This window comes from Lutra lutra, chromosome 2, assembly GCF_902655055.1.
Source record: "Lutra lutra chromosome 2, mLutLut1.2, whole genome shotgun sequence".
NCBI lineage: Eukaryota > Metazoa > Chordata > Mammalia > Carnivora > Mustelidae > Lutra > Lutra lutra.
This window is the reverse complement of record NC_062279.1, coordinates 126,662,735-126,684,618: the sequence shown is the minus strand read 5'-3', so window position 1 is coordinate 126,684,618 and position 21,884 is coordinate 126,662,735. Positions and strand designations below refer to the sequence as shown.

General features: G+C 38.0%; 1 protein-coding gene and 2 pseudogenes across 1 annotated transcript; 1 reads left to right on the top strand and 2 right to left on the bottom strand.

Annotated features, from left to right (window-relative positions):
• The first annotated feature begins 1,191 nt into the window (after positions 1–1,191).
• PGRMC2 (progesterone receptor membrane component 2) lies at positions 1,192–21,502 on the top strand. The gene is made up of 3 exons (XM_047718419.1): positions 1,192–1,644; positions 18,014–18,169; positions 19,274–21,502. The coding sequence occupies exons 1-3, from the start codon at positions 1,227–1,229 to the stop codon at positions 19,369–19,371; spliced, it is 672 nt and encodes a 223-aa protein (XP_047574375.1). The 5' UTR covers positions 1,192–1,226; the 3' UTR covers positions 19,372–21,502.
• On the bottom strand, positions 6,100–6,351 carry LOC125094464 (uncharacterized; annotated as a pseudogene).
• LOC125093383 (40S ribosomal protein S24-like) lies at positions 10,054–10,538 on the bottom strand (annotated as a pseudogene).
• Positions 21,503–21,884: the final 382 nt, after the last annotated feature.

Here is a 21,884-nt window from a genome sequence, read left to right as displayed (position 1 = left end):
TCTCCTCCATCGCACGGGTTCCTCAAGATAAAACCCAAACTATTACTAATCCACCTTCATTCACTCATCACACCCGTAGTTCAAAGCAGGTTGTTCTTGAGGTGGGCGTAAGGGAACTCACTGACAACAAAGAAAACAGACTCGGGCAGGAAAGAGCGAGTCAGAATTGAGTGTTTGAGGTAAGGGGCCCAGAATTAGACTTCAGGGGTGACATTTACACCAGATTTTTTAAGGACTTGGGAGTCCTTAAACTGTAAATACAGCTGAATGAGAGAAGAGAAGGACCACCTCATTCTATGCACTTCCCTACCGCCAGAGACTATGATTTAAGGATTAACACCTTTAGTCTAAAACCTGAAAGAAAATTCTACAAGAAGAGCCGTGACCAAAACCACCCGGGAGTGGTTGCTCGGTGCCAGCGCAGACAGCAAGTAGATTCCGGATGCCCAACAACCCGGGTGAGGGCTCGGTGAATTCATTCTCCGCCAGGAAGACTCCCGCCGGCAGCCAAAACTTTTGGGTGGTAGCTTTGCGCGCCCACGCTCCAGGCTTCCCGACAGGCGCTACGGCACCCAAGTGAAAAAGACACGCCCCTCAATAGTTTGCGCCAGCAATTAAAACTGTGTCGTGGCCTCCCAGAAGCCACCAACCTGCGCCTTCGAAAAGGCGACCAGACCAGACCCCGTCTCCGCGGCAGGCTCGGCGCACGTGAAATCCCCATGCGGACCAACAGCGAAGAAGCGGGAGTTCGCGGAGGCGAACTCAGGTCTGGAAACGGAAGGGATTCCACGGCGCACGCGCATTGCGAGGGCCCGGGCAGAGCCTGCCTCCCAGACAGGGTGCAAAGGGAAGGAGAGCGCGTGGCGCTCCGGAACCCGCGCACGCGCCGTAGTCTCACTCAGCCTTTGCGCGCGCGCGGCCGGCGCAGCATCTTTTCCTCAGGCCCGCCCCTCTCTTCTACTTCAGCTAGCCAGGACGACGAGCGAAAGCAGGGAAATGTGGGGCGAGGTGGGCGGGGCGTCGCACGCGAGCGCGGTCTGCTAAAGAAGGGAGGGGGAGGGAGAGATCCAAGACAACGTTACCCCGTCAACACCCAATGGAGAGCAGGCTTGACCCCGCCCCCTCTCCTCATGTTATTGGCTGGGAGGCGCCAGATGGGCGGGGTTGATCGTGGGGTTGGGGAGGGCAGGGGGCGGGGAGGAGGAGGAAGGCGCTGGCGGGCAGTGATGGCGGCGGGTGATGGGGACGTGAAGCTAGGCACCCTGGGGAGTGGCAGTGAGAGCAGCAGCGACGGCAGCAGCGAGAGCCCCAGCGGCGCGGGAGCGGCAGCACAAGGGGGCGGCTGGGCGGCAGCAGCGTTGGCGCTTTTGACGGGGGGCGGGGAGATGCTGCTGAACGTGGCGCTGGTGGCGCTGGTGCTGCTGGGGGCCTACCGGCTGTGGGTGCGCTGGGGGCGGCGGGGTCTGGGTGCCGGGGCCGGAGCGGGCGAGGAGAGCCCCGCTGCCTCTCTGCCTCGCATGAAGAAGCGGGACTTCAGCTTGGAGCAGCTGCGCCAGTACGACGGGTCCCGCACCCCGCGCATCCTGCTCGCGGTCAATGGGAAAGTCTTCGACGTGACCAAAGGCAGCAAGTTCTACGGCCCGGGTGAGGAGTTGGAAGGGGAGGGGGAGGACCTCCTACAGCTCAGGTGCGACCCCCTTATGATGGGGAGGCCCCTGGGCTCTGGGTTAGTTTGCCAAGCCTTCTCGACGTCTGGACCCCTACGCCTTGGCTGCTGCACCTGGGACGGCCCGCCCCACACACACCCCCATCCGCGGGCACCTCCAGCTTTAACCCCGTGAAGTCCGGGTTTCAGTGTCGCCCCAGGAACCAGCTCTCAGCTTTCATCTTTCTCCCATCCCGTTCTTCCACGAAGCTTTTTCTTGCGCTGAATTTTTCAAGATCGTTTCAATTGTCGCCTATCGCGCTGGCCCACAACCTTCCCTGAGCTTTCTGATTCCTGGGATGGGTGGGGGCAAGAAGGACGGGAGATTTCTAAAGTAGGGACCCAAAGCTGTAGGCCAGGTAATTCACAGTTTTCCTTTATTAACTCTGTTTTACCATGATCTCACTTTTCTTCCTACTATTCCCCGTAAGGCCACGTTGAGGTACACGTAGTTCCAAGCCCCCACCGTTTAGCTTGTGAAGTCTGGACATAAAAGCAACACCTCAGACTTTTTTTAAACCAGTTTTAGTATGGAGATGCTTTCCAAGATTAACAATGTATGTAGGATGAGGACAGACCAGAATGTAGATCTTAATAAAGACTGGCAAGGATAGTCTCCTTGAGTTTTGGGGGTGGAGCTCAATTACCGAGCAGGCGGGCCTGTCTGGTTTCTTTTTCTTTTTTTCTTTTCTTTTCTTTTCTTTTCTTTCTTTTTTTTTTTTCTGATAGTGGGAAGGCAGGTATTGAGATACACGTTGATAATGACTTACTGTGTTTTCACTGAGCAGAAAAAATTTAAGAGCTCTAAATCCACACCCCAGTACACCAGTTCTGCAAGTTAAAGATTTTTAGAACTTTACTTTCAGAGAACCCTGTGTGTAGGATAGTTGGGTTAGAAACGCTTTTTCTACAATGTACTTATAGTTTACGTTTCAGATTATGCTAATAAACTTGAGTTCAGACTTATGGAATCTGCTAGTATACAATAAAATTGAGCAACATTGTATACATGTTGGTTATGTACTGATTAATTCTAAGCTTAAAAGAAGTAACTACAATAAAAAATAAATAATGAAATTAGGGACTTAGAGTGACCTGGTGTTCAAAAGAGTACATCCAAGCCTTAAAGTCAAAGGGGTTGGCAAGTCTAAAAAACAGTTTAGTTTTCTTCTTGATTTAATCTGTTAATACATGAGATTTACTGGCACTTGCAAATATGTACTTCTGATTTCAGTGCTTGGTGGCTAGAATATGTTTTAGAAGTGCTTTGGTTTGCTGTTAAGTGGTATAGAGATAAGAAATTGGAGATTTTATGTGTTGAACTGTTTAATTTCTTAGTTGCTTGTATTTTTGTGTGTAGATCTACATTCATTTTAACCAAGTCCTAGTGCTCTGGTTGTATAAGTATGAAAAGCAGATGTCTACCTACTTAACTCTGCTGAAATGGTTAATACTATTTTGTTCGTTTGTTTACTTTAAAGTATATGGGACAAGAGAATAGGGAATAGGCCCAAAGCACAGTAATTAAATGGACAAACCAAATTAAATAATTTTTTTAAGTGAAGGATTTACACAGTATTTTGTACCTGAAGTTTGTTCTTCATTGATATTCAAATGTATGTGCAGAGATTAGAAATTGTGTACAGGTTTAGATTTTTAATATAGCACTTACCCAACTAAAAAAAATCTGCTTTTGTAACCCCTATTCAAAAGGACAATGAAACAAACAAAGTATTAGTGCAAAGAAGCATCTTAGTCCTTACATATTATGCCTTGCCACTATCTGAAAATAGCTAGGAAAGGCTGTCATAGACACAGTTTAGCAGCCTTCAGTGGCAAATGTTCTGCAACAGAAATTAAAAATTAAGATGAGAGGGGCGCCTGGGTGGCTCAGTGGGTTAAAGCCTCTGCCTTAGGCTCAGGTCATGGTCCCAGGGTCCCAGGGTCCTGGGATCGAGCCCCATATCGGGCTCTCTGCTCAGCGGGGAGCCGGGTTCCTCCTCTCTCTCTGCCTGCCACTCTGCCTACTTGTGATTTCTGTCTGTCAAAAAAAATCTTTATAAAAAAAAAAAAATTAAGATGAGAATCATAGATGTGATGTAAATAGCCTTTGTGTGATTTGAGCATTGAGGGGGCTCCTCAGATAACAAGGGAGAAGTCAGTTTTAGGTTGGCTTCCACCAGTTCGCAGGTCTTAAAGAAGAGCCTTATAATAATATAATATATAATATATATAATATATAATATAATAAATATGTATTTTCTAAGTATTTATTGATCAACCTAGTATAGGTGTTTGGAATGTTATATTATGGAAAGGAACTTGAAAGTGGCCAGATCATCTATGGGCTTGGAATATGTTGATATTTCACATTAATAGAAGATGTAACACTTTTTCCAAAAGTCTTGAAGCCAAATTTCTGACTATGAAACAAATATAAGTTCAGTTTGGGTTTTAATTTTTATTTTCATCCTCAAGTCAGTTGAGCACTTTTTTTTTTTTTTAATTTTTACTTATTTATTTGACAGAGATCACAAGTAGGCAGAGAGGCAGGCAGAGAGAGAGAGAGGAGGAAGCAGGCTCCCCACTGAGCAGAGAGTCTGATGTGGGGCTTGATCCCAGGACCCTGAGATCATGACCTAAGCTGAAGGCAGAGGCTTAACCCATTGAGCCACCCAGGCACCCCTGGTTGAGCACTTTGTAACAGAATGATTCAGAAGCAATGATCTTAGCCTGACAATCTTAGTAGTTTGAAAGAATGAGGTAAGAAGTCAGAAAACCTCTTTTCTATGACTAGCTAATATATCTACTCCCATTTCACAGTATTGATTTTAGAGTTAAAAATTGTTTTGTGAGTCTTTTTTTCCTATGTCAAAAATACTGGTTTCTTTTTTCTTCTTTTTTTCTTTTTAAACACTGTTTTCTTAGTAATTTTTAAGGTTCAGGTTCTTAAAAAATTAAATATTGACAATTTAGTGGAGTAAACACATCTTGGCAAACAGTTGGCATTAACTACATTTGTCATCATTAAATTTAGTAACACTTTAGGCACTTGGCCAGCATGAGAGGAAAGTGGTCATATAAGAAACAATGAATATGGGAGGAGAAAGGAAATAAGGTTTGTTAAGCACCTACTGCATTAGATCCATTAGTCATCTCCACAATGCCTCAGGGAGGTTAGTAAGTATTCCTGCCCTCAGATGGGAGTCTGAGGTGTAGGTTTTTTTGGGTAAATTGGCTTGGGTCATACAGACATGGCATTCAAATTCAGATATATTTGACCCCAAAGCCTATTTGTACTTCAGGTAAACTATGTTCTGGGATAAACTTCTAGAGAATCTTAACTGTTGTTTTTATACCCTCTCCTGGTTCCCATAAGGTTATAAAGCCTCAGACATGCTTGCATGGCTGTATGTTGTGCTGTCCAATATGGTAGCCACAGATCACATGTGGCTTTTTAATTTTAAGTTAATTAAAAATAAATACAATTAAAATTGACTCCCTCCATCACACTAGCCACATTTCCACTACTCAGTAGCTACATGGCTACCATATTAGTGCACTTTATGGAGTATTTCCATCTTCCCAAAGAGTTCTATTTAACAGCATTGATTATAGAGGTCAAGGTAGAAGGACGAGGAAACTCCATTTATTGAGCTTATTATCTCATTTCATTTTCAAACAGCCCTAAGAGATAAGTAATGTTTCCATTTTACAGATGTGGCAACTGAAACTCAGGGAGGTTTTGCTCAAAATCACATACTCAGTGGCAAAACTAAAAATCAAATAGTCTGTCTTCACAGGCCATCCCTTCCCATTGTATCACTACAAAATATAATTTCATATGGTTCTAGAGTCATAGAGTAGGAAGACTGGAACAGATAGTATAATTTTAAGTAACTTGATTTAATATTAGTACAATGAAATTGTACCAAAATAGTGGGGATGGTGTTTTTTTTTTTTAAAGATTTTATTTATTTGACAGGGAGTCAGCAAGAGGAGGAACACAAATGGGGAGTGTGAGAGGGAGAATCAGGCTCCCCGCTGAGCAGGGAGCCCCGATGTGGAATCGTGACCTGAGCCGAGGGTAGACACTTAGCAACTGAGCCACCTAGATGCCCCCAAAATAGTGTTTTTACTTATTCTAATAGTTTATCCTGCATTTCTGAAATTTAAATATATTGCTTCCCCCTTATTCCAGGTAGCATACTGTTTGATACAGACCAAAGCGGCATTTTCTCCAGCTTACCTTTTGAATTCTACTGGAAAAGAAAAAGTCATATATAAAAGAGGTACCCCATGAGATATAAAAGAGGTAATCTTTAGGAGGATGGGGAAAGGAGCACATGTGCTTCTCAAGTGTTTTTCCTCCTTTTTTTAAACTTTATCTTCAGTATATTAACTTTTGTTTATAGTTTGCAAAATTGCAGTTGAGGCAAGAGTTGCAACATATAGACTAGGCCCAACCTGACCTCTTCCTTCATGGATGTACTATTGACACTACTCAGCTCTCATCCCAGCTACTTGGTTTGAGGCCAACTGGGTCTGTTTGGGCTAATGGCCATACATACCCATTAACTTTCAATTAGCAATAATCGCGCCTCGGATAAACCTCATTGGCTACGATACTGCCACTGCGCAAAGCTAACTTTCAGTAAAATAAAAGGATCAGCTAAGTTTTCTGATGAGTTTTGATACTCTGCTCAAATTTATACTAGTTATTTCTATAATACCTACTCTGAGTTCAGCATCATTCCATTGTTTTTAATCTTTAAGGGAATTGTATTTGTGTTAAATGCTAATGCTAAGTATTAAAGGATAGCTGAAAGCATATATGAAACCAGAATATGTTATTCATGCTGGAAAAAAATAGATTTAGTAACATCTGGAGTTAGCTATTCAAATTCTTTAAGTAATTCTTTCAATAATTCATGACCCAGAATGTCTCCTCCCCTCTGTACCCATGACAGACATCACTAAATAACTGCTATATCCTTAGAACCTGCATTCTGTTTCAAGATCACTAACATGGGACTTCATCTCCATTTTAAATACAGAGAAGGAATTCCCTGGATTTCATTACATTGTTGCTTAAATAAAATGAGTTAACTGAGTTTTCAAAACAGGTGGGATCCTACCTGTGTAGAGTTTATAGTATATTTGGGAAAACAGACAAGAAACAAGCATTCAGTATATAATTATAATTTATAATTAAGTATCCTATGAAAGAAATGAGTAGGATCTATAATAGAGGGTAACAAAGAACTTTAGATGTTCAAGAAAGGTGCTTTCCATTTATATTAGTTTATCAAAAAAAAGGGGTTGATATTTAAGCAAAAACCTAAAGGAGTCACCCATACAAAGATTGGGTGTGAGAATGTTCTGATGCCATCTAACACTCAATCTAGAACTGATCATATTGTGTTAATCAGCAGAGAAAGAAACATCCTTAACTTTACTAATTTTGAGAATTGACTTCAGTCTTCGTTTGATTAATATTACCTCAGTGATTCTTTTTCCTCCCTGTTTTCCACTGATCTGTGGTTTATTATTCCTTTATAGTATAGGTAGATTTTCTTTTCACTGAATCTAGTATCAACACTTCTTTAAGATTTTATTTATTTATTTGAGAGAGAGCACAAAGTGGGGGTGCGGCGGAGCAGAAGGAGAGAGAGAAGCAGACTCTCCGTGGATCAGGGAGCTGGACTCGGACCTCAGGCTCCATCCCAGGGCCCTGGGATCATGACCCAAGTGGAAGGTGAAGGCATACATTTACCCGACTGAGCCACCCAGGTGCCCCTCAACACTGTCTTTAACAGCTTAATTGGTTTATGTTTTATTGTTACTTACACATTTAGATATATTTCTACCTTCTTATTTAGTAATTTAGCTTTGTCATACTTGCTTTTTTCTCCCTTTTTTTCTTCACAGATTAGTTTTTTTTAGTTCTTCCACTTTTTAATCCCTACTTATTTGGATATATCTGTTAACATTCTTTTAATGATATCCTTAAAGGTTTTGCTATAGAAGACCCTGTTCTTCTAAAGGATATAGGAATGTTAGCCAAACATATCTTTGTGAATTAAAAAAACTCTCTTTAAAACACTTTACTGTGATTTAAGAGACTATTTCTTAATAAATATACAAAACTACCATGTATACAAATGTGGATGGTGTCCCTTGGGGTTGTGTAGTATACAGCCATATGTTGTGGCCCTAGTTTAGAAAGCTTTTACTCTAATCCTTCCCTCACCTATTATCTATGGTATTGTATTACTCTTAGACTTGTAGTTCTACTCTGTTTTTTCAAACTCCTCCCCCAAATTGATTTAAGTATTACCTTTTTTTGTTGTTAGCCCTCATTTAAATTTACCAACATAGTTGCCATTTTCTTTATTCACAGTCATTTCTTGCATCTCATTCCTTTGTTTAGGGTTCAGCTCTCATTTTAGTGAGGTGTGTTCTATAGTTGTCTTACTGACATGCAAAAAAATTCTGTCTCCGTATGCCCTCACGCAGGAATAATAGTGTAGGTTTTGGACATAAAATTATAGGCTGGCTATTTTATCTCAGATCTTCAATAGTAGTATGCCACTGTCTTCTACTTCTCTTCAAGTCTGCTTTTGGTTTATTTTTATTCATTTGATTAATCTGTTTTTCCCTTTGTCTTAGGAATTTTACTCTTACTAGGATTTGCCAAGGTGGGGATTTTATTTTATTTTTTTTTTTAACATGGGCCAGACTCTACTAAAATTTGAGAATGTGTGTCATCCATTTATTTTAAAAAATTTGAACCCATTACCTCTTCAATTATTGCCTCCCCCGTTGTCTTCTAATAGATAGACTAGCTTTTTATTCTATCCTTCATGTTTCTTAATCTTTCCTTAAGGTTCTATCTCTTAATTACTTCAAAATTTTAAGCAAACATACTATAGTTCTTTAATCTGCTTGTATTATTCTGGGGATGCCAGTTCTCATCTGTTATATATGCTCACTCCATGGTGGTTTGTTTCTTCATGTAGTTTGTAATTTTTACTACAAAAACTTAAACCTTCAGCAATTATAGTCTTTTTATTTCTTGGAGATTTTTTTTCTATGTGCTTCCTTAAGTCATAGGTTATAGAAGTCTTCCTGTAGAGTAGTTTAGATATATTTCTAAATAGGGCCTCAGGAAGTTTTTTAAAAACTATATTTTTATTAGATTATACATATTCAAAATAGAATGTTTTAAAGCATGTTCTGTAAAAAACAACCCAGTTACCACGTTCCCCTTCCTAGAAGTGAGGAACCAATCTGAATATTGTTCCAGAGCTATCACCTGTAAGTATAAGCATGTGGATATGCATTCCCTAGGTACTCCCTCCACACACACACATTGTTGCATATTGTACAAACCTTTTATATCTGGAGAGCCTTTCATCTCAGCATAAAAAGAGTCATCTTATTCTTTTAAGTATATGCATATTCTGTTACATGAATATATCATAATTTAACTATTAATAAACATTTGTTTCCAGTCTCTTACTAATAATATATAATAATATAGTGTAGCTATAAATATGCATGTACATGTCCTTTTATACATGTGAGTGAACTTACAAATTCCTAGAAGTAAAAACACTGAGTCTTAGGGTATGGGACATTTTTTAATTTGGGTACTTATTTTTGAATTGCCTTCCAGAGAAATTAGAGCAATTCATACTTCATGAAAATGCCTATTTCTCACCCCTTTGCCAGAAGTATGATATTCAACTTCTTGGTCTTTGTCAATCTGAGAATTAAAAATGGTATCTCAATATTTTTAAATTTACATTACTCTTTTTTAGTTTGGTTGGACACTTTCAGAATTTTGAGTCATTTATGTTACCTATAAATTATCTGTTCAAAATTCTTTGCCACAGTTTTTCAATTATGGTATTGGTCTTAGAGGTTTTAGGTGTTCTTTAAAAAATGAATCAACCTTAGCTGTAAACATTTTTTCCTAGTTTGTCTTTTTACTTTATTTATGGTGTTTTTGTAAACCATACAGAGATTTGGGGTTTTATGTATTCGAATTTATCTTATTTTTATGGGTGGTGAGTTTTCTATCACAAGTAACTTAAAGATTTTTTGAACTAAAACGATTATTTTTAAAAAATAGTAGCTTTTTAAACTACTTTTATGATTTGGGTTTTTTAGTTCCATTTGGAATTTAAGATGTGAAATAAGTATTTTTACAGGAAATTACTTAGTTACCCCAACACTATTTATAGAATAATTTTTCCTCCAACACTTGCAGTATTACCTTTATTGTTCTCTAAATTCCAATAGATATTTAAGTCCATGCTATTTCTTTTTTTTCCCACATTAACATTCTTGGTTTATTAATCATCTCATGAAAAATCTGCACAGTAACCAGAGATAAACCCTCTGCAGCATCTTTACTCTTTCTGTTCAGCCTTCAGCTCACTTTTTGTCAGCACCAACATTGACTTTTGCAGTCCCTCTGACTTTCTTCATTCTGTTCTTGTGTTCCTTTCACTGTTCTCTTGATGTCTTTTTCTTCTCAAGACAGGCCACGTCTTGCGAGTCTATGTTTGGGTTCATTTTTCTTTGCATAATCCAAGGAATCATAAATCATCCCAAAGCCAGTTGTCCTACCACCATCAAATTGGGTTCTGAATCCAAATACAAATATGACATCTGGTCTTGTACATGTTGGTTAGTTTTTCCTGAATATCTGTCTTAGCTACTATTGTCTTTGCGGAGTGAAGGACATCAATGTCCATCTGTTTCTGCTGAAATAGTCGGTTAGTCATAAACAGCCTGGTCGGATAGTTATTGTGTCGTTCATGATGGTATGGTGGCCAAGCTTCAAGCATTTCGGGAGGAAAAGAGCAAGTCCATGCTATTTCTTCACCTTAGAATCCTCATTCTCTAGGGGCTGTGTAAACTCAGTTCCCACTCTCACATCTTCGCAGGCGGTTTTCACTTTTCAGTCTTCCTGGTCTCCACCCTAGCTGTAAGCCCTGGGGCCAAGTATGCTGAGGTGGACCCACAGTATTGCTGACAGCTTTCTAGTTTGAATTTCAAAAACAAGATTGAGTTGGGGGAAGTATTTTAACTGCCTAAAGTTAGGGCCAAACTAGATAGATACTTTGCCCATTTTATACCAGTGCTTTCTAAGATTTGCCCAATGTTAAATGTTGGTTGAAGCCTCTAGAACCCAAGTATCTTGGCTCCTTGAGGAGTGTTCTTTCATTTTGACCACACTACCTTCTCTCTGAAAGTCTCTGGACTTCCTAAATTTAAATATAAAAAAATAATATTTATTACTTGGATTTCTTTTAATCACTTTTATATTACTGCTTTATTTATTCCAAGGCCATTGTGATCTTATTTGGAATAAATCACTCAATACCAAGTATAATTACGTTTGTTTTTTTTAAAGTTGTTTTAATAATCACAAAAGACTTTTCAAAATAGGCCAGAAAACCAGGCTGTTTATAAACTTCAATGGATTGTAGTTTGATCCTCAAAGCTGTAGTTTTTATACAGTGGAAATAATTGAAGTATTCATTCTGGAATTTTCTCCTCATCATAAATACTAATGTAGGTACACAGTCATCCTAATAATCACAATATTATCTGTTAACATATTTTAGATATTTTATTTCCTCCTGGAATTTTCTATTCATTAAATTACTCTTTAAAACATTTTCTTACAGGGGTACCTGCATGGCTCAGTGGGTTAAGCCTCTGCCTTCAGCTCAGGTCATGGTCTCAGGGTCCTAGGATCGAGTCCTGCCTCGGGTTCTCTGCTCAGCAGGGAGCCTGCTTCCCCCTCTCTCTCTGCCTGCCTCTCTGCCTCCTTGTGATCTCTCTCTGTGTCAAATAAATAAATAAATAAATAATCTAAAACCTTTTCTTACAGTGACCATAAGTTTTTGCCTTTTCAAAAATAACATTACCACATTCTACCTGATTATATTAAAGTTAGCAGTTTCAGGATTCACTAACTAGTAGATTTATTGAATTTTGAACTTTAAAAATCTGTGTGGCAGGTTGTGTTAACTCTTAAAGGGTCTTAATGAAATCTGAATTCTAGTATAATGTCATTTTGACATATTTAACATTATTTTTGAAAGATTATTTTGGGGCGCCTGGGTGGCTCAGTGGGTTAAACATCTGCCTTCTGCCTAGGTCATGATCCCAGGGACATGGGATTAAGCCCACAGTGGACTCCCTGCTCAGTGAGGAGTCTGCCTCTCCTTGTCCCTCTGCACTCCTTCCTACCACCCCCAACTCATGCTCTCTTTCAAATAAATAAATAAAATCTTTTTGAAAAGAAGAAGACTTATTATTAAAATGATGCCTTAGAACATTTGTTATATAGGTATATTTAAGAGAAACTGCTTTGGTTGAATAATTGTTCATTTTTTTGTAGCAAGAATTTTCTTGAAATTATAAGTCCACCTTTGTATCAGCAAATATAGTCAAAATAACAGTTTATATAAGTACACTGGCTTTTTTTTTTTTTTTTTTTTTTTTTTTGGTAAATTACAGCAAAAGACTTCTTATCATTTAAAATTTGCTTTCCTTGGGTAGTTCTCTGTTATTTTAATATTATATATTATAGCCAAGTATGGTTATCAAAAATTGGAATCTGTAACATTAATGTTTGTTGGTAAGGAGTGTGGAATGGGGAGGTATTACTGGCTTCTCAGATAACACTTCTGGTTGAATCATGAATGCAGAGAAATGTACTTTATGTAGACCTCAGATCCTTCTTACTCTGAGCACATCCATCCAGTTCCAATTCTAGTTGTTAATGTTATGTTCTTTATGATCTTACAGGAAAAAATAAAGAAAACTGTTCAAAAAGATCTTTTCAGAAATTAAATGCTTCCTGAGGGGAATCTTAATGTGGAGAAGACAGCTTATATATAGTTTAGAGGGTGGGACAATATGTTAATCGCTGAATCATTATCTTCTATTCAACAATTAGTATTCGCTGAATCATTATCTTCTATTCAACAATTAGTAAAGCATCATTTTTCCTAGAAATGGGGTTGGATTATTACCTGTTGACTCAAGTTCATGCTTACTAAATCAGCCATCTAAAACCAAAAAAAAAAACCTGTTTTATGAAGTTTTATTTTTACATTTATTCAGTGTTGAGGTCTCCTTAGAGAAATTGGCAGAGAATTTTATTAGAGAATCCATTGGTACATAATTAATATACTCAAAGATGGAAGAGTTTCTGGACTCTGTTTTCTATAATGACCATCTTTTCTTCTCTCCTTTTTACCACTTAGATGTGTTTAGTGGTTTATACTCTGAAGTACCCTGAAGTAGATTGACTTTTGCAGGCTAGGGAGGTAAATATAATAAAATGATAAGCTGTCGATGTATACAGCTTTTTTGTTAATCCTCTTTCATTTTGATTTAACAGGTATTCCAAAGTATCTGTTCCCCTGAGATTTTGCAATTAATGAAATCTTCCAATTTTCAGGGTTGTTGTTCCATCTTTGAGTTTGTGGATCCTGTGTGTTGTGTTTGGGGTAGAAAAGTGGAGATAGTACTTCTGAAGTCTGTTGGTAATTTTAGGCAAGTCACTGAATGTCCCTGCTCCTGTTCATCTGCCAGGTGAGGAGGGCAAAAATTGTTCCTTCTACTTTGCAAGACCGTGAGAGAGGAAAGTCACATTGCTAGAAAATTCTTTAAGAAATTGAAAACTATCATTTTACATGTGTAAAGGTTTTTACAGCCCTGATCAATTTTATTTTTTATTTTGTATGTATGACTCGTCACTGTTTTGTCAGCATTACTTTGTTTTGGAAAAAAAAAAATCACACTAGTTCTATCTATCTCTCTTATCTATCTATGGCCTCCATCTGGGGAAAAATAGCTATTGGCATAAAGCATGTGGAGTTATGCAGAAGAAAAAAAAACACACAACTACTTTTCTTTTCCCTAGGGACTGTTTGTTCTTGCTTAATTTTCAAAGTTAATATTTCTCTAAAATAATTCCAATTTAAGGAACAATATTGAATTTCTTTCTCTTAAATGCTAAATACCCAGGGCACCTGGTTGGCTCAGGGGATTAGGCCTCTGCTTTCCGCTCAGGTCATGATCTCGGGGTCCTGGGATCGAGCCCCACATCGGGCTCTCTGCTCAGCAGGGAGCCTGCTTTCTCCTCTCTCTCTGCTTGACTCTCTGCCTGCTTGTGATCTCTCTCTGTGTCAAATAAATAAATAAAATCTTTAAAAAAAAAAAAAAAGCTAAATACCCTATGCAAGGTCAGTTGATACAATGGGCAATGTTTTGAAGGTTATAAATTTTGGCCAGTTATAAATAGTGTCCCAGTTTCTTATGTAGAAGCCAAATTTAAAAGTTTAAAATGGTAGCCTCAGTGTACACTGATAGGAAAGTGATTAAATTGTAGGTATGTATATTCATTCAGTAAGAATGTGTATAACCATTAAATAGTACTTGTGAATGTCACCTAATATTAAGTAGCAATATGGAAAATACTTAAGAATAGAAAAAGCAGGATTAAAAAATACTTTACTGGGAAGAATTACCTTTATTTTCGTGTTAATGCATCAGTACCTAATAATGCTACTTTTCTGGGGGGAGGGTAGAGAGAGACAGCGGGAGAGGGAACACAAGCAGGGGAAGCAGGAGAGGGAGAAGCCGGCTTCCCACTGAGTAGGGAGACCAATGCAGGCCTCGATTCCAGGACCCTGGGACCATGACCCAAGCCAAAGGCAGACACTCAACCACTGAGCCACCCAGCGCCCCAGTAATGCTGCTTTTTAAATTTATCAGAAATGCCACTTCTGGGGGCGCCTGGTTGGCTCAGTGGGTTAAAGCCTCTGCCGTTGTCTCAGGTCATGATCCCGGGGTCCTGGGATGGAGCCCCACATCGGGCTCTCTCCTCAGCAGGGAGCCTGCTTTCCTTCCTCTCTCTCTGCCTGCCTCTCTGCCTACTTGTGATCTCTGTCTGTCCAATAAATTAAAAAAAAAAAAAAGAAAGAAAAAAAAGAAATGCCACTTCTGGCTCCATGCCATAAACTTTGCAGAGAATGGCTTTCTTACACCTCATGAACTTCATGGTGCAGTGTTTTCTGTAACTCAGATTAATGTTGATAAATGTTTAAGATTTTGTCTATTTAAGTAGATTTTGAATTCTCATAAATGTACAACACATATCTTACACAGATTCTGACACATAATCTTCAGTTTCCTAAATGTTTTCAAATACGAATACGGGTGTAATCATTACGCTGCTCACTTAAAAATTAAGGAATTTTCTTGTTTACTTCTCTTAGAAAGTATTTTATTTTGTTAACTGGACAATAAGCTCTCTTACTGATCACTCCATTGCTCATAATAGTATTTCTGGTTTTAAAATTATTTTCTCTAGGGGCGCCTGGGTGGCTCAGTGGGTTAAAGCCTCTGCCTTCAGCTCAGGTCATGATCCCAGGGTCCTGGGATCGAGCCCCACATCCGGCTCTCTGCTCAGCAGAAAGCCTGCTTCCCCCTCTCTCTCTGCCTGCTTCTCTGCCTACTTGTGATCTCTCTTTCTGTCAAATAAATAAAATCTTTAAAAAAAAAAATTATTTTCTCTAAATTACCTTTGTCATATACAGAAAACTGTAGCTTCAGGGAGAAAAAATGGTGTTGTTGTTGTTGTTGTTGTTTGTAAAATTAGGTATTTTGGAAATCTTTTCTTTTTTAAGTATTGATTTATTTATTTAAGTAATCTCTTCACCCAACATGGGGATTGAACTCATGACCCTGAGATCAAGAGTTGCATGCTCTTCCAACTGAGCCAACCAGACACACTTAATTTTTTTTTTAGATTTTATTTATTTATTTGACAGAGATCACAAGTAGGCAGAAAGGCAGGCAGAGAGAGAGGAGGAAGCAGGCTTCCTGCTGAGCAGAGAGTCCAATGTGGGGCTCTATCCCAGGACCCTGGGATCATGACCTGAGACAAAGGCAGAGGCTTTAATCCACTGAGCCACCCAGGCGCCCCCAACACTTCTTAATTTTTAAACCTGCATTTTAAACAGAAGATCTTAAATGATCTGCTGTGTGGCCTAATATGAAGGCAGAAGTAACTCTTAAAAGATATTTATTACAAAAATAATTTTTTAACAAGTACACAACCAAAATCAGAAACAGACCCATAAATACCAAGAACAAACTGATAGTTGCCAGGGGGAAGGTGGTTGAGAGAAGGGCAGTGGGAGATACAGGCTTCCAGTCATGGAATGAATTAATCATAGGGATGAAAGGGACAGCATAGGGAATATAGCCAATGGTATTATAACAGTATTGTATGGTGACAGTGGTAGCTACACTTAGTAAGCAAAGCATACTGTTTAGAGTTGTCATATCACTATATTATACACCTAAAACATAACATTGTGTGTCAACCATACTCAATTAATAATAATAAAGAAAAGTAGTAATAATAATTTTCTAAATAGCCAGACCTTACCAATTATATGAAGTAAATTTTTTTCTTTTCATTCCCCAGAAAAGGCTGCCACTGTTTGTATTCTGGTTTGTATATGTTTTTCACACATATATAAACACATGTATGTGTATTTTTTTAATTCAAAGCAAATTGTATTCTATATATACATACTCTTCTGAATTGCTCTTTTCAGTTACTCTATTATGGATTTCTGTCTGTGTATACATATAGAGATACTTCATTTTTGTTGATAGTTATGTACGTTATTCTAGTAAATTAATATAGTATAATTTAACCAGTTTCTTGATAGGGAAAAGTAGGTTTTTACAGTTTTGTTTATTATGTGTTTTAAAGAACTAAAGTGTCTTTTTTATCATGTATTTGGGTGGAGTTTTGCTCACCATAGGGGAATCTGCTCAAAGTAAAGGATGAAGATCGAGAGTTACTACTTATTTGAAATTGCAGCTAATATTTTGGAAGAAATTTACTATGTTTCTTTTTTTTTTTTTTTTTTTAAGGGAGGGAGGGAAGGAGAGTGGGAGGACAAACAAGCGGGGAGAAGCATCAAAGAAAGGGAGAAGCAGACTCTCTGCTGAGCAGGAGCCTGATGTGGGGCTCCATCCCAGGACCCTGAGATCATGACCTGAGCCGAAAGCAGATACTTAACCAACTGAGCCGCCTAGGCACCCCAAAATTTACTTTTTCTACTTTATGCCAGGCACGTAGTAGGCATTGAGCACTGACGTGAGTAAGACAACTGCTGCTCTCAAGCACAAACTTTAGGAATGGCTCATTTCTGTCAGCATAAAAATTATGCCATTCCTCCCTAGAGAGGGTAGTTACTAATTCCTTGGACAAAATCCTAATCATTTTGTGTCCGTCAGAACTGTTGGCGTGCCTGCGTGGCTCAGTTGGTTAAGCGTCCAATTCTTGATTTCTGCTCAGGTCATGATCTCAGGGTCATGAAATCAAGACCCACTCGGACTCCATGCTGGGTTTGAAACATGCTTAGGATTCTCTGGCTCTCCCCCGTGTCCCTTCCCACACCACTCCTCACTCTCTACCCCTCCCCAAAATAAAAATAATAAAAACTTAAGAAAAAAAAAAAAACCTGTTCCTTAATAGGCACATCTCCTATTTCCCAAGAGCTGTGACAAATAAAAACCATTGTTTAATGACTTTTCATAGTTTAATAGGTAATTGTGAATATATTCTGGTAGTCAGGTGATACTTATTTTGAAAATGGGTCACATTTCTGATAAAATCAATCGTTCAGCAAAGACCTATTGAGCATCTATCTGTATGTGCTATGGGTTGAACTAGTCACTGGGGGTACAAAGATGATAGTCTCTGCTTTTATACGACCTACTTTGAAAAAGAGAAAGAAGAGAATATTTTAGATCCATGGTTGACTTGAGTCTTTAACAAATGCTCATCTAGTGGATGTTCTGTTGATTATTTTTAGATGCCACAATTAATTAACAGCAATCAGTGAAACATTATCTCCGCTCAAACAAACCAGCTTCCAAACCTAACTGCTTAAGTTTCCTCTTCTCCCTAATATGTTATACAAGTATACATTATACAAACACAAGTTTTGAGGTATCTGAAATTTAAATTTTAAATTTTCAGTGAAAAACTTTACTTTGTTCTACAGGCAGATTTCCAAGAAGTTTCTTCTCATTATCCCATTTAGTATCTGTCATGTTTTGAAATTAAGGCTGTGTACCAAGTATGAGTCATTATGAGGTTTCCTTTATTTGGCTTTTTCCTTTGAGGCATTAAATAATGTTAAGGTAATGTCAATAATTTTTTTTTCCTCCCCACCCCCTCAGCCGGTCCATATGGAATATTTGCTGGTAGGGATGCCTCCAGAGGACTGGCGACATTTTGCCTAGATAAAGATGCACTTAAAGATGAGTATGATGATCTCTCAGACTTGAATGCTGTACAAATGGAGAGTGTTCGAGAATGGGAAATGCAATTTAAAGGTACCTTCATTTTGTCGGGTTCTATGAAAAGAAAGTGTATATTATTTCACATTCCTTAAGCATCTAAGGATATCTGTTTTCATCGCCATCATTATTTGATGATAAAAAGCTAAATATGAAAACGATTGTTACATATTATTATTTAAAAATCCATATTTAAAAGTTGATTTGTTACAAACTATAACAAAAACTGTGAAACCTTTAGTCTTATAAGACTTTTCAATTAAGATAAAGTATTTTTAAATAATAAGCTTCTATTTAAAACTGAATTTTATTTTGGATATTGATACTATAATTTATTCCAAAATGATTTTATTGATCTTACTCACAAACCATAATGAAAAAATATCTTTCCCCTTTATTATGCCCTTGAGGCATCCATTATTACCACGTATGTGACAATCCAGATAGCTATTTACGTGACCTATGCATCCCTTGGAAATACTTCTTCTGGCTTCTTGGCATTTGAACCAGTCCTACTGTAGGAAGCAGTCCTCCTATCTTACCCTCCTGGGTTGTCGGTTAATTCACTTAACCTAGGTTCAAATTCCCGACCAAGAAATAAGTAAATATGGATCACCTTGGACACCACGGTGTTCTAAATTAATACCTGACAACATAAAACAAGCAATATTAACAGAGATGTAAGAAAAGAGTTTAATAGGAGAAAGAATAATGCTATGACTGGAGCCACACACTAGCTCTTAAAGAACACAGGATAATAAGTAACAAATGACTTTGCTTTTCATTTGGTTTATTTTCCTGGAAAGTACTGACCTATGTCACATTTTCTCCCTGAGAATATTTTCTGGTTGGATCTACTTACCATGATCTCTTAGTGATTCTCATGAAATGTCTTTGGTTAAGAACTGGTATATATGGAGCACTCTCCTGCAAAGCATAGTCCCCAAGCTTTGTAAATTCCTTATTCCCATTTTCTTTTGTTCAAGCCTTACATGTATGCAAAGACTAGCCAAGGTGAGCAATAGGAACAACTTAGCCTATTGTATATAATTCTAAAAGAGGCAAACACCTTCCCCATTGTATGATGGAATAGAGCAACAAATTTGATCACTACTGATTTTCTTTTGATGTATTTTTCAGAAAAATATGATTATGTAGGCAGACTCCTAAAACCAGGGGAAGAACCATCAGAATATACAGATGAAGAAGATACCAAGGATCACAATAAACAGGATTGAACTTTGTAAACAACCAAAGTCAGGGGCCTTCAGAACTGCAATTCTTATTACTCCCTTTCACAGAATGTCCGGCGTCTTTGGGTTTGGTTCACCTGCTGCAAAAAACATTCAACAGATTCTATACAAGCTAAATGAGTCTCACTATGAAGATTTGAATACTAGACATTATTTATGCTGCCAAACTCATTTGTTGCAGTTGTTCATAATGTCTGGTGGGGCGTCATCATCCTGAAAAGGAGGAAACGGACTTTTTTTTAAAGAGCAAGAAAGTTACAAGGTTACTCCTTCCTCCCTTCCTTCCTTCCTTCCTTTTTTCTTTCCTTCCTTCTTCCTCCCTCCCTCCCTCCCTCATTCCCTCCCAGCCTTCTTTTTTTTTTTTTTTTTTTTTTTTAAATCAAAGACAACCAGATATGTATTTGCTACTTAAGTGTACAAATCTCCTCAAAAACAGCAAGGGATTCATGTGCTGTGTTCTTGTTTAAGCTTTGAGGGAAGAGTCCTGGGCAGGAGAGGTTGGGGGTGCACATCAATTTGAGTAGTTTAGGTTACTGAAACATTAAAATGTGAATTCCCAAACTTCTCTTTTGGGTTTTGTCAGGGAAAAGAAAAAAACCTTTATTTCTAAGAAATTAGGAAAAGGGATTTCAAGTGGATCTAAGTCAAAGCTAATTCCCCAGTAGTAATATCATTTGCAACTAGTGTTTATCCCTTCCCTTTCCCTAGATCAAATCAATATTAATTGTGCCTTATTTCACTTACATAGACTTGAATTATTTTAGGGAAAGCCCCTATGTGAATTCAGAAGTCACTACAAGCAGCATTGAGACTGAAGTTGGGATATTCTGTTGACTGCAAAACCTTGATGTCATTCTGTGTATATAGAATGTAAAAGGAATATTCAGTGTTACTGCCACATATGTTAATATACACAAACTTAATTAGCATTGTAATGGCCAAATGCATTCCCTCCTGCTTTTTCTCTTTAAAAAAAAAAAAAATTGAAAAACAGATCAACTCTGTCCCCCAACAGCTGCCTAATTTTAGGAGTCTGACCCTCACATCTCATTGGTGTGGGTGCATGGGGCTGTAGTATGGATGTTGTATGGGTGTGTCTGAATGTGTGTGAGAGCGCCTTGGAAGGGACTCTGCAGATACTGTAAATATCAGTACCGTTTTAATAAAGCATGTACAATAAACCAAAATAAGCTTGAGTTGGACTTTATATACAAAATGTAAGCCAGTGCATTATGATACCGTAGTCAGGATTGTGCATTTGATTCAAGATAAGGAAAAATCTTGGAAATGAAAAGCAGGCACTGGTTAAACAAGTCGTACACATTGTACCACATTCACTGTAACTTTAGGAAGAAATTCCACTTTGTGGAACATTCTCAAGAGATCTGAGATTATTCAGGTAAGAATTGATAAATAAAAATGTACATATTTTTACTTTATATTTTGATGCCAACTGATTATACTAGAAGTAATAGCACCAGGTGGTAGTTACTGAACACAAAATAATAAAGGATATTCTACTGATAGGTACTGAATCCTTCTATTATTCATTTATAAAAACCCTATGTATGTCAGGTACTTGATTTCATCAGAACTACTTAGGTTCTTGGTTGGGGACAAGTTACACCAGAAACGATAATTTTAACAAGTCACCAGTTAAAGAAAAGACTTACTCTTGAGCATAATATAGGCAGAAGCCATCAGAGAAAGGGGAAGTTTAAACTGCAATAATAAGCTAAAGTATGTAAAATACTACATTCTATTATCTTTGGTCTTGGGATGTTTTGTAGAAAATGATGAACTTCAGCCAAATCTTTGCTGAAGACTGGTTGTAAAGACTGAAGGGTGTTGGTAAATGCTTTGTGTGTTTTTATGTAAAATATTTTCTAAACAAATTTGTTAAAGTACATACCCTCTGTAGTAAACATATAAATATATATATATATATATATATATATATATATATATGAATCATTTGAGCCTGAAGTTCAGAAGTAAATCTACACTTGTGAATAGAGAAACCCTAAATATCCATGCAGTAAAAATTATGCAGTCTGTTAAGAAAATTGAGTAATTTTGTGTTTTGGACTTGAAATAAACCGTGTTCTACAGACAATTCCTCAATTTTAATTGAGTGTTTCTCATTCTCAGGTAGTTTGCTGGGTAGGCTTGGAGTAAGGGGATGGGAGCTGTGGTGGAATTTTCCTGATTTCCTCCTTAGCCTCTGTTTCCCTAACTTTCCTGATTAGAACCACTTGAAGTGCTTTAAATATAAATCCTTGGTCCCTAGTCCAAACCTACCACACACTGAGCCAAGAATTAGAAGAGAATGGTTTTCAGACTTTATCTGTGAGAAGTGCCATGGTAATTCTTGTGGTCAGGCACATTTGAGAAACCGTTCTAATCTTTTCAAGTTATATTGTCCATCTTTGTCATCCACTTGAAATGGAACTTACTCTTGGGTAATTTTGGTCTAATTTCCTGTATTTCATTTCATA

Bases quoted from the DNA above. Each gene is read 5' to 3' on its own strand.
- PGRMC2 (XM_047718419.1), top strand. From the start codon at position 1,227: ATGGCGGCGGGTGATGGGGACGTGAAGCTAGGCACCCTGGGGAGTGGC. The intron at 1,645-18,013 runs GTGAGGAGTTGG...CCACCCCCTCAG, and splicing joins CAGCAAGTTCTACGGCCCGG to CCGGTCCATATGGAATATTT. The intron at 18,170-19,273 runs GTACCTTCATTT...TGTATTTTTCAG, and splicing joins ATGGGAAATGCAATTTAAAG to AAAAATATGATTATGTAGGC.